The 12,148-nt window shown below is 37.3% G+C and overlaps 1 protein-coding gene across 2 annotated transcripts in view; it reads left to right on the forward strand.

Annotated features, from left to right (window-relative positions):
• The window catches only part of PTPRO (protein tyrosine phosphatase receptor type O), a 203,105-nt gene that overhangs the window by 134,521 nt on the left and 56,436 nt on the right, over positions 1 to 12,148 (forward strand). For both annotated transcript variants that reach the window (XM_036454558.2, XM_045587797.1), the window contains exons 11-12: positions 2,396 to 2,547; positions 3,682 to 3,802. In XM_036454558.2, coding sequence (XP_036310451.1) covers positions 2,396 to 2,547; positions 3,682 to 3,802 — 273 coding nt within the window. The remainder of the gene's footprint in view (positions 1 to 2,395; positions 2,548 to 3,681; positions 3,803 to 12,148) is intronic.

The raw sequence follows: 12,148 nt of genomic DNA on the forward strand, positions 1-12,148 counted from the left end.
CTCAGCGGGGCACATGGGACATGAAACATTCATAGGATTTATAGTTCTGGACCCAAGTGGTCTGGCATACCTTTCAAAACTGGGATCCTACTGGGATTGGGCAAAGGTCATGATGTAACAATTAGGTTGACAAAACAAGTCTGGATACGTAATTATGGTTAATTAATAAGCTACTTGCCTGAGTGGGCAGTCTAAATAATCTTCAAGAAATTGATCTTTGGTAATTTCCTGTCTTTTCCTGGGACAAACTATTAAGTTGTGCTCACATTGGTGGTCCATAGTCTTATCTGATACAGGTCTCAATTTGCAACATCTATGATGTGGACATAACAATACCCCATGAATAGTGTTGAGAATTAAATTATCTAATGTTAATCACTATTCAAACATAATGGTAGCTGATTTATTTTTATTCTCATTTTTTTCTTCTCTCATTTAATTTTAAAGCAAATGGGGATCACAAACTTCACTTTCCCATGCTTTTCCATTGTGACCCAAACTGCCAAATTGTGCAGTATAAAAGAAACAGGAAAAAATATTTTTATAAGATGTGATTTATCAGGACCTCAGTTTATCTGCAAGTTCATAATTATCTGCTGGTGTACCAAATAATGCTTAATAAACAAATAGTGACATCTTGTGGTCCTTTAGCACTATGCTGGATTTTAAAGTAACAACATGGAATATAAAAATCTGAAGACCTTGTACCTGTGAAAGGGAGATCTGGGCTTCTGGGTTTGAAATTTTAAGTATGTTTTTGTCCTCATGATAATTAGAACATAAGAAAATATTTTTTTTAAGAAACATAAGTATAGGTAGTTGCATACAATGAAGTATTGGGAATATATTAAGAGGCCACAAAAAAGCCAGGGTTAATATCCTTTATTAGAATATTCTGAAATATGATGTGGGTTTGTGTTATTTGCTAAGATACATTGTTGATATTTTCAAGATTTTATGGTCAAATATGTAGACACCAGAGGTCCGATGCATGAAATTTCTGCACTTGGGCAGGGGTTGAGGGGGAGGAATCCCTCAGCCCAAATTGCAAGAAGGCACAGGCCAGGCCAAGGGACCCCACCAATTCATGATCAGGGTCAGGGAGAGATGTGGGAGGTTGGCCAGCTAGGGAGGAACTGTGGGACGGCTCCAGGGCATGTCCCAATAGGCTGGACCCCAGCAGCAAGCTAACCTACCAGTCAGAACGTCTGCCCCCTGATGGTCAGTGCACATCATAGTGAATGGTTGATCAGTTGACTGCCTGGTGGTCAGCGAATGTCATAGTGAGTGGTTGAGGGGCCTTAACATATCATTAGCTTATTCACTTTAATTCGCAGAACGGACCACCAGACACTTAGCATATTAGGTTTTGATTATATAGGATGCTACTGTTATTTCACATGACACAGAAATGTGTTTTTTTACTCTATATACCACAAATCTAGACAATGAATTATATCAAAGTATCATTAGTGATGAATGTTTGTATGGGGTATCAATAGAAAATTAAAGAAAATAATTCTTTATGATTTGTAGAAATTCTCCTCCAAATATTTTAGTTGTTTTTTTGCTGCATCATGGAACAAAAAACTTGCCTGTCTCTGAACCACCATTCCCATGGAATTTAAATTCAACTGTTTGTTTCTTCAAATCTTCAGAATTATCATTTACTTTTAAAATAATGAAAATATGCTTTCACGGGCCATATATTATAAAGCTTATGATGAGCTCTTCCCAACTGGAAATTTTCTTAAAGTTTAAATGTATCAAAATATAAAATACATTAATAAAGTCAGTGTTAGAATTTAACTTTGCATTATGATAAAATAAAATAAAAATCCTTCCACAGGCATTTATTAAAAGCCTACCTTCTGCAAAGCACTGGACTAAAACACTGTCAATGATGCTGCCTTGTGTTTTATGGAAACAATATTTCTTTTCTGTCCCTCTACTCCTACTGTCCTTTATTCCCATAAACACCTTGGCTGTGTCACAACAAAAACAAAAAAAAAAGATGTATTTTTATAGAAAAGAGCTTCTAGTACTTCTTTGAAAATAAGTTGGCCAAAGCCTAATGACTAATTTATTGATTCAACAAGCATACCGAAACAAGTGAAGATTTTAGGAATTTTGTAACTGAAGTTTACATAAAAGACCTTGATACCCTCAGGTTCAGATGGGGCTTTCATGCATCTGAGCTGTAAGGTGAGGTCCTAGGAAACAAATGCCCACCTTGTATTGTATACCTGTGGTACTGAGAGTCCCAGGTCTACCCAGGACCATCATATGGTGTGAATTTTAGTTTTCTAACATTACATGGGATTTCATGCTGTATGAATAAGCATTTTAATGATTAGTAATCTCTTATACTAAAGTGTTCTTTTCTATCTTATAGCCCCAGTTGCTCCAGAAATCACTTCTGTGGAATATTTCAACAGTCTGTTATATATCAGTTGGACATATGGGGATGACACAACTGATCTCTCCCATTCTAGAATGCTCCATTGGATGGTGGTTGCAGAAGGAAAGAAGAAAATTAAAAAGAGTGTATGTTTCTTTGAATCCCAGTATGGGCATCTGAACATTCATTAGCATAAACCATGGAAAACCATTAAGCAAAATGTATTGAGACATTAAGCAAATGCTTGTAGGCCTATTGGCATTGTTTTATGCTCTAGAGATAGGATAGTGAAAAAAAATTAAATTCCTTTTTTAATAGAGCTTACTTTTCAATCTTTAATAGTTAGCTGAAATAGTTTTTACTATGAATTCCACTTAGGAAAGTTATGATTTGGGTGTTTTCTTCAGGATGTCAAACATTTTCAAGAAAACCATAGTTAAGGAATTTCAATATTTTGTCATTATATCCCCCAACACCTACATATTTGGGCATGTTAGTAATGCTGATTTCTTTTCTCCTGGTATAATAAGCTTTTTGGCATTATGTTAGCTAAGGGTACAGAGTAAATGACTTTAATTTAAGAAAAATATAGTGGCTCAAAGAAAATCAAAGTTTGTGTGTCTCTCCTGCTAGCCCAAGACTAACAGGGCACCTCTTCTGTACCATAAAGGAGCATCCAAGGTCCAGATGCTCTCTCTCTGTTGCTCCAACTGCCACTCTATATCAGCCTTATCTGCACAGTGTGACCATTATCATTAGAATCACCTGTGCAGGGAAGACAGGACATGAAAGCCTGGTACCTACACAGTGTGAATAAAACTATAAGTTGCCCACATGACTTCTATTTACAAACCATTGGTCAGAATTGGATCATATGCTTTCCTCTAGCTACAGGGAAGTTCTGGGATATACAGTTTCAGTTAAGAAGCCAAGTATCCTGATATGGCTATGTTTCTTCTGCGTGTTTCAGGGCTGAGAAATATTTCTATCAGGAACAGCCCAGCAGGGAAAATATCAGTGATACCTGTTCCAAACAAGGGAATTAACTGCAAAAATTCTCTGATATGGATTATGCATATTTAGAGCTACTTTGCATTTGGCTCAGATAAAAAATTTATATCATTTTTAGAGGAAATAACTTACTCATAAGATTGTAATCAATTGTAGATTGCAGCACAGAACAGAGAAACCATGTCTGTGATAGTCCTGTAATAGTTTAGAATGGTATTAGAGTTCAACTTGATCAGAAGGTTAAGCCCTCGATTTCGATGATCTTGCAGGTAACACGCAATGTCATGACTGCAATTCTCAGCCTGCCTCCAGGAGATATCTACAATCTCTCTGTAACTGCGTGCACTGAAAGAGGAAGTAATACCTCCATGCTCCGCCTTGTCAAGCTAGGTGAGATGAGTGCACAGGTGTGAGTGTGAAAGTGATCATGCTGGGGAAACTAGCATTTGCATTTCTTGGTTTAGCATGGTCTTCTCAACTCAGTGAAATAGCAAAAAACAGCTCGCTCTCTTTTAGACGTAAAATATAGTCATTTATATTACCAAAATATTGTGTTCATTTTAGTATAAGTTTCTGTGAGAGCAATGTTTACTGTGTTGGGAGACAGGAGTGTCCATCAATCATAGTAAGCTTAGAGAAACTAAGGAATCTCAGGACTTAAAGATGAAAGGACCTTTGAGATTATCCAGTGCAGTGTACTCAACCCATCAGGAGCCATTTCCTTTTCATATCATTATTATGTAATGCTCTCTTTAATATCTTCAATTAAATGCATAAGAAAAATAACCCATGTGTTGATATTTTAAAATTTGATGTCTTAACTTTAATATAAAATCAAGATAAAATAAAATAATACCATATAATAAAAGCCTAATATGCTGTCTCCCTATGTCCAATAGCCATTTAACCAATCAAAGTGTAATATGCTAATGATATGCTAATGTCGCTCATATGCTCCCTATGATGTGCACTAACCACCAGGGGATAGACACTCCAGCTAGTAGGTTAGCTTGCTGCTAGGGTCTAGCCGATTGGGACTGAGTGAGATGGGCCAGACATGCCCTGGAGCCCTTCCGCAGTCCCTCCCTGGCCCTGATCATGAACTGGTGGGATCCCTTGGCCTGACCTGAGCCCTCTTGCAATCCAGGACCCCTCAGGGGATGTCAGAAAGCCAGTTTCAGCCCAATTCCACAGGCCAGGCCAACATATCCCACTGGAGCATGAATTCATGCATGCACCAGGACTCAAATTTATAATAAATGGGTATGGATTCCCTATGTATATGTTCAGATACAGCTCTTCAAAAAATATCATAATGAAATTACTTGATGACCACACATTATTAATATAAATAAATTGGAGTTTATAAGAAGTAAAAGGATCAGTAGTTCCTCCATATAAGAAGTATACAAATAAATGAAGAAATGAACAAGTTCATGTTGATTACTTATAAATAACTGAGCAAGCATAGTACAGATAGAATAAAACCTAAAATTTAGAGAAATATAAGAGACTAGATATATTTTCATCTTCTAAAAGAAAGAGAGAAATAACCTTTATTAAAGTAGAAATAATAATGCCAAGAAAAATAATAAGTTGTGGATGAGGAGAAATGAGGAAAGTATGAAATTCTTGAAACTGAGCTAAAACTTATTGTTGTAGTGTAGTATCAAAATAAATTTCCATATTATGAAACACAAATAAGTACTACTATTTGTAATGCTTCAAACAAACAAAAAACACAAAACAAAAAAACAATGTACCATGCATTGATATATTCATTTAGTTTCTAATAGATAAAGGGACCTCTGAGATGATCATTCTATAATCAGCAGCAGGCAAAAAAGGATGGATTGGCAAAAAGTTGTATGGTAGACCTCAAGGAACAGTATTATCAGTTTGAATACTGACCCCCAAAATAAATGCATTTCAATTCAATAAGTAATTTTCACAGCAGAGATCTTATTTTTTTATTAAAATATATAAAATGGCAAAATATTTTAAAACACTTAACGTAACTCACTGATATCACTGTTTCAGATGTCTGCTAATTTTAAGCTGTGTCTGAGTGTATTCATGAGTCTCAAATAATCACTGTTATTGCCTATGTTCATATGTGCAGCTGTAAGTAAAAATTGATCCAGGGTATTTTTGTTAGCAGCTTAAATGCCATAAATAGCATAGCTGACAGTAATGTACATTTAGAAGACTCCTAGAATAGCCCAAAGAAAACAAAGCATAATCTTTCCTTAGTTTACCCAATAATCGCATTTCTCTGTAATCTATTGCACTGTCTTAAATTTTTTGTCTTATATTTGCCATGCAAAAACTAAATTCTTGCACTGAAACCCTTTAAACTTAAATAGGTAGTTGGAAATACATAACATATTGAATGGACACTATGGGTAGAAAAAAGTAAATTATTACATAATTTTTAAATCTCTTCTTAATTCCACTTGCATATCTTTCTTGCTTTGCTGACAGCCTACTTCTAAGTTATTTTACTTAACTCATTGGGGGGAAAAAGATCCAGTATTACACAGTAAAATATAAACTTGCAATTATATTTATAATGGGTTTATTCTGATGTGGCATCAGAAAGTCACGTGATACATTGGATATGGACAATGTTTCTGTTTGGAGCTTTCTTCATCATTGCAGGACATCTAGCATTTCCATGTCCCACTCACAAAAGTCCAGTTAGCTTCTGTGGTAACTATTAAAAACATTTTGCAAACTTCAAAGTACCCTCAGGGAGGTGGTACTGCTTCTATTGAGACTCTAGTAGAGTTCAATTTGGGGCACTACAGGCAACCTGCTCTTCTTCCCTAGCAGTCTAGACTTGAATTCTAAAAATGTGGCTATCACCAACTTCCAGCATTTCATGATCTTTCTACAATATTAAGAAAAAAAATAGCCTCTCTGTCAATTTCAACCATTACCTATAAATTTGCCCATATATAAATGTCAGTTTAAAATTCATTTCTGGGAAAGTGTAACTATTTAAAGATTATGCTCATGTTCCCCATGCCTTTCTTTCCCCAAGATTTATCATTACCAGTAGCTGTGATTCTCAGGGACTAGCTGCTTTACACAACTCATTTGATTTATTAGTCTCACATAACGTGCAAGTTCAGAGGTGCTCTTACCAAAATCGCATTCAGTGGGCCTGTTGCATCCTTCACTATCACTTTTATGTGACATTATGGACTAGAGGTCCAGTACATGATATTTGTGCACTCCATGGAGAAGGGGTTGGGGGGGCACGGAAGAAGGGTCCCTCAGCCTGGATTTTGAGAGGGCACAGGCCAAGCCAAGAGACCCCACCAGTGCACGATCAGGTCCAGGGAGGGACACAGGAGGTTGGCTAGCCAGGGAGGAACTATGGGAGGGCTCCAGGGGGTGTGTGACCTGTCTTGCTCAGTCCAGATCAGCTGGACTCCAGCAGCAAGCTAACCTACTGCTCAGTGTGTATGCTCCCTGGTGGTCAGTGCATGTCATACTGACTGGTCAACCAGTCAACTGTCTATCCCCTGGCTGTCAGTGCTTGTCATAGGGAGTGGTTGAGAGACCTTAGCATATCATTAGCATATTACATTTGATTGGCTGAACAGACGACCAGATGACCAGACACTTAGCATATTAGAATTTTATTATATAGGATGATCTATGAAGCGAGTATGGGTTAAGTCATAAACTGGAATAATTATACTCATACTACATTGGAGTCTGAGTAAAAACCATGATAGTTTCCCAATCTTATAATGAGGTTTTGGCCTCCATAGATCTCTGTTAACGGACAGACCTACTTAAACTAGGTAAGAAAGTTTTTAAAATTTTTTAAGAATGAAAAGCAAGTTCCCACAGAAATTATTTCTAGTGAGTCAGAACCCTTAGAACCAATAAACTTTTCCTTGTTGATATTTTAATATCACACAGTATATTGCCTCTATTTTTTTCCTTTCTGAAAACATTATCGTCTCAATATAATGTACCTATTCTCAGTCTTCCCTTCCCCCATCCTAAAAACTATAATAAATAACCTTACTTTTTATTCATTTGCCTATTTTCTATTCTACTCATCACGTTACTGTATTTTATAAGATCTTTCAATTTCCTGTAACACGATGCCTTGCCTACTATAGATGCTCAGTAGATACTGAATGAATTGAATTGAAATTGCCAACCTCAAAGTTGAAAATAGTATTCCAATTATTATTTAACCAAAATAAGTTTCACCTTTCAGAGAAATAAAAACATTTTGCTTTAGTAATAATTAAATTGAAATTATGTTTCCTTTTACAAAAATGTAATGCTTGTCATTTTATGTTTCTTTAAAGCAATTATTTGCTATACATGGAAGTCAAATTAATTTTACTTTATAGAAAAATACAATTTCAGCATCCAGATTTTCAGGGCTTGTGTGAATCATAATGCTATTGCTGAACCTAGACCAAAATTGGTTGGGTTAACAATCCTAATTCAATTTCTCTGTGACAGAGGCCTGTTTGGAGTCATTCTACTTGCCATCATGGAGGACAAGATTGATATCTATATAAAGAAATCAAACTATTTATGAACCCAGTACAATATAAATCAATTCAAGATGGCATGTGCAAGGATAGAGAGTCTTCAAAACAATTGTCAGAAATTTTTAATTGTTATCAACTAAAGGCCCGGTGCATGAAATTTGTTCACTCAGGGTAGGGGGTTCCTCTGCCCAGCCTGCACCCTCTCACAGTCTGGGAGCCCTTGAGGGATGTACGACTGACATCCTTAGCACTCCTGCCACTACCACTCCACTCATCAGCTGTGAGCCCGCCTTCTGGATGAGTAGCACTCCCCCTGTGGGAGTGTATTGACCACCATGGGGCAGTTCCTGTATTAAGCAAATGTCCCCTGGTGGTCAATGCATGTCATACCAACTGGTCATTCCGCCATTCAATTTATTTGTATATTAGCCTTTTATTATATAGGACTAGGGGCTCAGTGCACAGATGCGTGTACCTTGAAAGGAACTGTGGGCATTCATTCAATCATTCACTTAATAAATATGTATTGACAACCTTCTCCGCACTGTTCAGATGAACCTGCAGGGAACTTGTAGTAATGAACCTGCAGAACTTTATCAGTAGCTATTCACAACATGTTTATGATCCAGTAAAGAGACAGAACAATAAGTTCTTTACAGAGCATTGCAATGGGATAGTGTGGTACAGAGTGACTATGTAATTAAAGAAAACACAACTTTCTTTGAAGAAGCAATGAAGACATATCTGAACAACAAGAAAGTATCTGCCATGAGAAGGTTGGGACAGAGCAAGCAAGGCAGAGGGACTAGGCAGAGGCCAAATTATACAGGATTTGTAAGGCATACAGCTGAGATTTTATTTCGAGTACAATATGAAACTATTTAGAGAATTAAAAAATAATAACCTGACATATTTAAAATAATCCCTCTGGGTGTTCAAGGGAGTAAGGATGGTTGGGTCAGTAATAAAGGTGGGGAGACCAATTAAGGGACTATTTGTCCTTAGCTTTAAAGACAGCATTCTAGCCTGGTTGGTGTTGCTCAGTGGTTGATCATTGACTTATGAACCAAGAGGTCCCAGTTTGATTCCTGGTCAGGGTACATGCCTGCTTTGCAGGCTCAATCCCTAGCCTACAAAGCAGGAGGCAACATATTGGTGTTTTCTTCTCATTGATGTCTCTATTCCTTTGCCTTGCTCTCTCACTAATATTAATTTTTTAAAAAAACAAACACATATTTAACCTGGCACCGGTTTGGCTCAGTGGATAGAGCGTTGGCCTGTGGACTAAAGGGTCCCAGGTTCGATTCCGGTCAAGGACATGTACCTTGGTTGCGGGCACATCCCCAGTAGGGTAGCAGCTGGTTGATGATTCTCTCTCATCAATGTTTCTAACTCTCTGTCCCTCTCTCTTCCTCTCTGTGAAAAAATCAATAAAATATATATATTTTTTAAAAAACAAAACACAGAAACAGCATTCTAAATCAAACAAGTGCTGTGGGAAATGATGGCAATTTTGACCAAAGTGGTAGTAATAGAGATGGAGAAAAGTGGACAACATTAAAAAAAGAAAAAGAAAAGAAAAAAAAAGTGGACAACATTCAGATGCTATTTTGGAGGTTTTGTTCACAGGACTTTCTAAAGGAGTGAAAATAGGAAATGGGAGACAGGAAAATTAAGCATGAATACTAGGTTTTGCTCTGAGCATCTAAGGTGGATGGTGGTGCAATTCACTGAGGTTGAAAAGACTGGAAAATGTAGAGAAGTAAACTTGAGGTAAGGTGAGAATCAAGGCATCTTCCTTGGAAATAAAAATATTGAGAAAACATCCAAGTGCAGTTGTCAGATAGATTGATACAAGGAGATCAGGAGAAACTTGTAGGCTGGAAATAGAAATTTGAGGGTGTCTGGATAAGAGCACCAAGTAGTAGGCAGAAATACAGGAGAAGAGAAGCCCTGGGTCTAGCCTAGAAGATGCATCCCAGCACTTAGAAACTGAGCAGAGGAGGAGAAGCCAGCAAGAGAGACAGAAGAAACAGCCCATGGGGTCAGGGGAAGCCAAAAGACAGAATGTCAAACTTTGCCTTATCCTGGTGGTCAAACTTCTGCCTTATCCTGATCATAGCTGTGCTCAGGCATGTTCAAGATAAAAAATTAAGTAACTTTAGTGCTGGGAGAGACTTGTAATTTAGTGCAGTGTCCTTATTTGAGCAAGCTCGAGCCTTGAGAAATTTGACCCACCACATACTGTTGAGCCTGTGTCCAGAAATAGTGATCCAGTACTTTATATCCATCGGTTGCTTATGATTTCCTGGATTTGGGTGTTGTTTTTTTAAATGAAAAACTTCCATTTTCTATTAACACATTTAACAGAACTGGGAGGAGCCACACATCCATCTGTGTGGCTTCCTGTTTTGTAATTTGGGTATTAATGACATTGGCTTGATTTTTTTTTTAACCTCAGTCATGAAAGATTTTATATAAATTAAGAATCTTTAAAACATAATTGGATTATAGGCCAAAAAAAATAAAAAGATTTTCAGATGTTAAGAATATGGAGAATATTAAAATCTATTTTCTCTCATAATAGTTCAGATTACAAATAATTACACACATTTGGATGAAATGTCATTTCTAACTGAATAAAAGCCCAGTCATTACACCCTTTATGGTCTCACTCCCAGCTGAGAAAATTTATTTTTTGTTATGTTGAAGTCATTGAGTTTATAATTTTGGGTATAGTTGCTTGGATATACACAGTTCTCATATTTGGTGAGAAGTGAGTGAAGTGCTGTGAGTCACAGTATACTAAAGTCAAAGTTCCTCTCCCTATCCACCCATGCTTTTCTTAAATCCTCTCCTAGTAAGTGACTGACTTATTCTCCTTAACCCCACAAAAAAAGAAAGAAAATGTATTTAATAAAATAAGAATGTGAATAAATGTGTCAATGGAGCCCAGAGAGAAGGAAGGGAAGAAGGAAGAATATATACATATATGCTGCCGGTCAGTTAAAAAGAACTAATAAAATACTTAAGGTACTATACTGTTTAAAAAATGAATTCATTCTATCAGTCAACAAATACTTATTAAGAATTTACTTTGTGCTAGGCACTATTCTATGTGCAGAGCACACAGAAATAAATGACAAAACTTCTACCCTTATTCTAAGTGAAGAAAAAGGGATGAAAAATAGAAGATATCCAAAGATGATAAGTGGATTAAAAATGAAGCCAAGAAGGGGGAAGTGTTATGGGGATTAGGAAGTGCAATTTTTGTAGGAAGGGAGGAATACGTTTCACTGTAAAGGTGATATTTCAGTGAAAACCTGGAAGAAGGAGTGAGCCTTGTGGATAACAGGAGGAGATTCTGTCGGGGCAGAGGGAACCACAGTGCAAAGCTGCAGAAGGACCAGTGTGCTTGGCAAGTTCAAAGACACGTCAGGAAGGCAGTGCGGCTGAAGTGAAGTAAACAGAAGAGTAGTAAATCAAAGAGCCAAGAGGTAACTGAGGAGCAGATAATGAAGGGTCATGGAAAAGACATTCTATTCTGAGTAAGACGGCACTCCTTTGGATGGTTCAAGCAGAGAAGTCACCTGACCTGGTAAGTTTTACAGGATCACTTTGGGAAGGATAGGCTGTTCAGAGCTGAGGGTAAAGGCAGCTAGATAAGATGGCAGTACATCCCCATTGTCCTCTTTAATAATCCTTTTTCTTCCCCAAACTATTTTAATTTGGACACTTTTTTATTTGTATTTTTTAAAATATATTTTATTGATTTTTTACAGAGAGGAAGGGAGAGGGATAGAGAGCTAGAAACATCGATGACAGAGAAACATTGACCAGCTGCCTCTTGCACACCCCCCACTGGGGATGTGACCGCAACCAATCTACATGCCCCTGACTGGAATAGAACCTGGGACCTTTCAGTCCACAGACCGATGCTCTACCACTGAGCCAAGTCAGTTTCGGCACTTTTTTATTTTTATTTTTTATTGATTTTTGAGAGGGAGAGAGAGAGATAGAAATATCAGCGATGAGAGAGAATCATTGCTTGGCTGCCTCCTGCACACCGTCAGGGATCGAGCCCTCAACCCAGGCATATGCCCTGACCATGAATCAAACCTGGGACCCTTAAGTCTGTAGGTTTATATTTTATCCACTGAGCCAAACCTTATCCACTGAGCCAAACCGGCCAGGGCTAATTTGG

The sequence above is a fragment of the Pipistrellus kuhlii genome, unplaced genomic scaffold (assembly GCF_014108245.1).
Source record: "Pipistrellus kuhlii isolate mPipKuh1 unplaced genomic scaffold, mPipKuh1.p scaffold_m20_p_3, whole genome shotgun sequence".
In the NCBI taxonomy this organism is placed as follows: Eukaryota; Metazoa; Chordata; class Mammalia; order Chiroptera; family Vespertilionidae; genus Pipistrellus; species Pipistrellus kuhlii.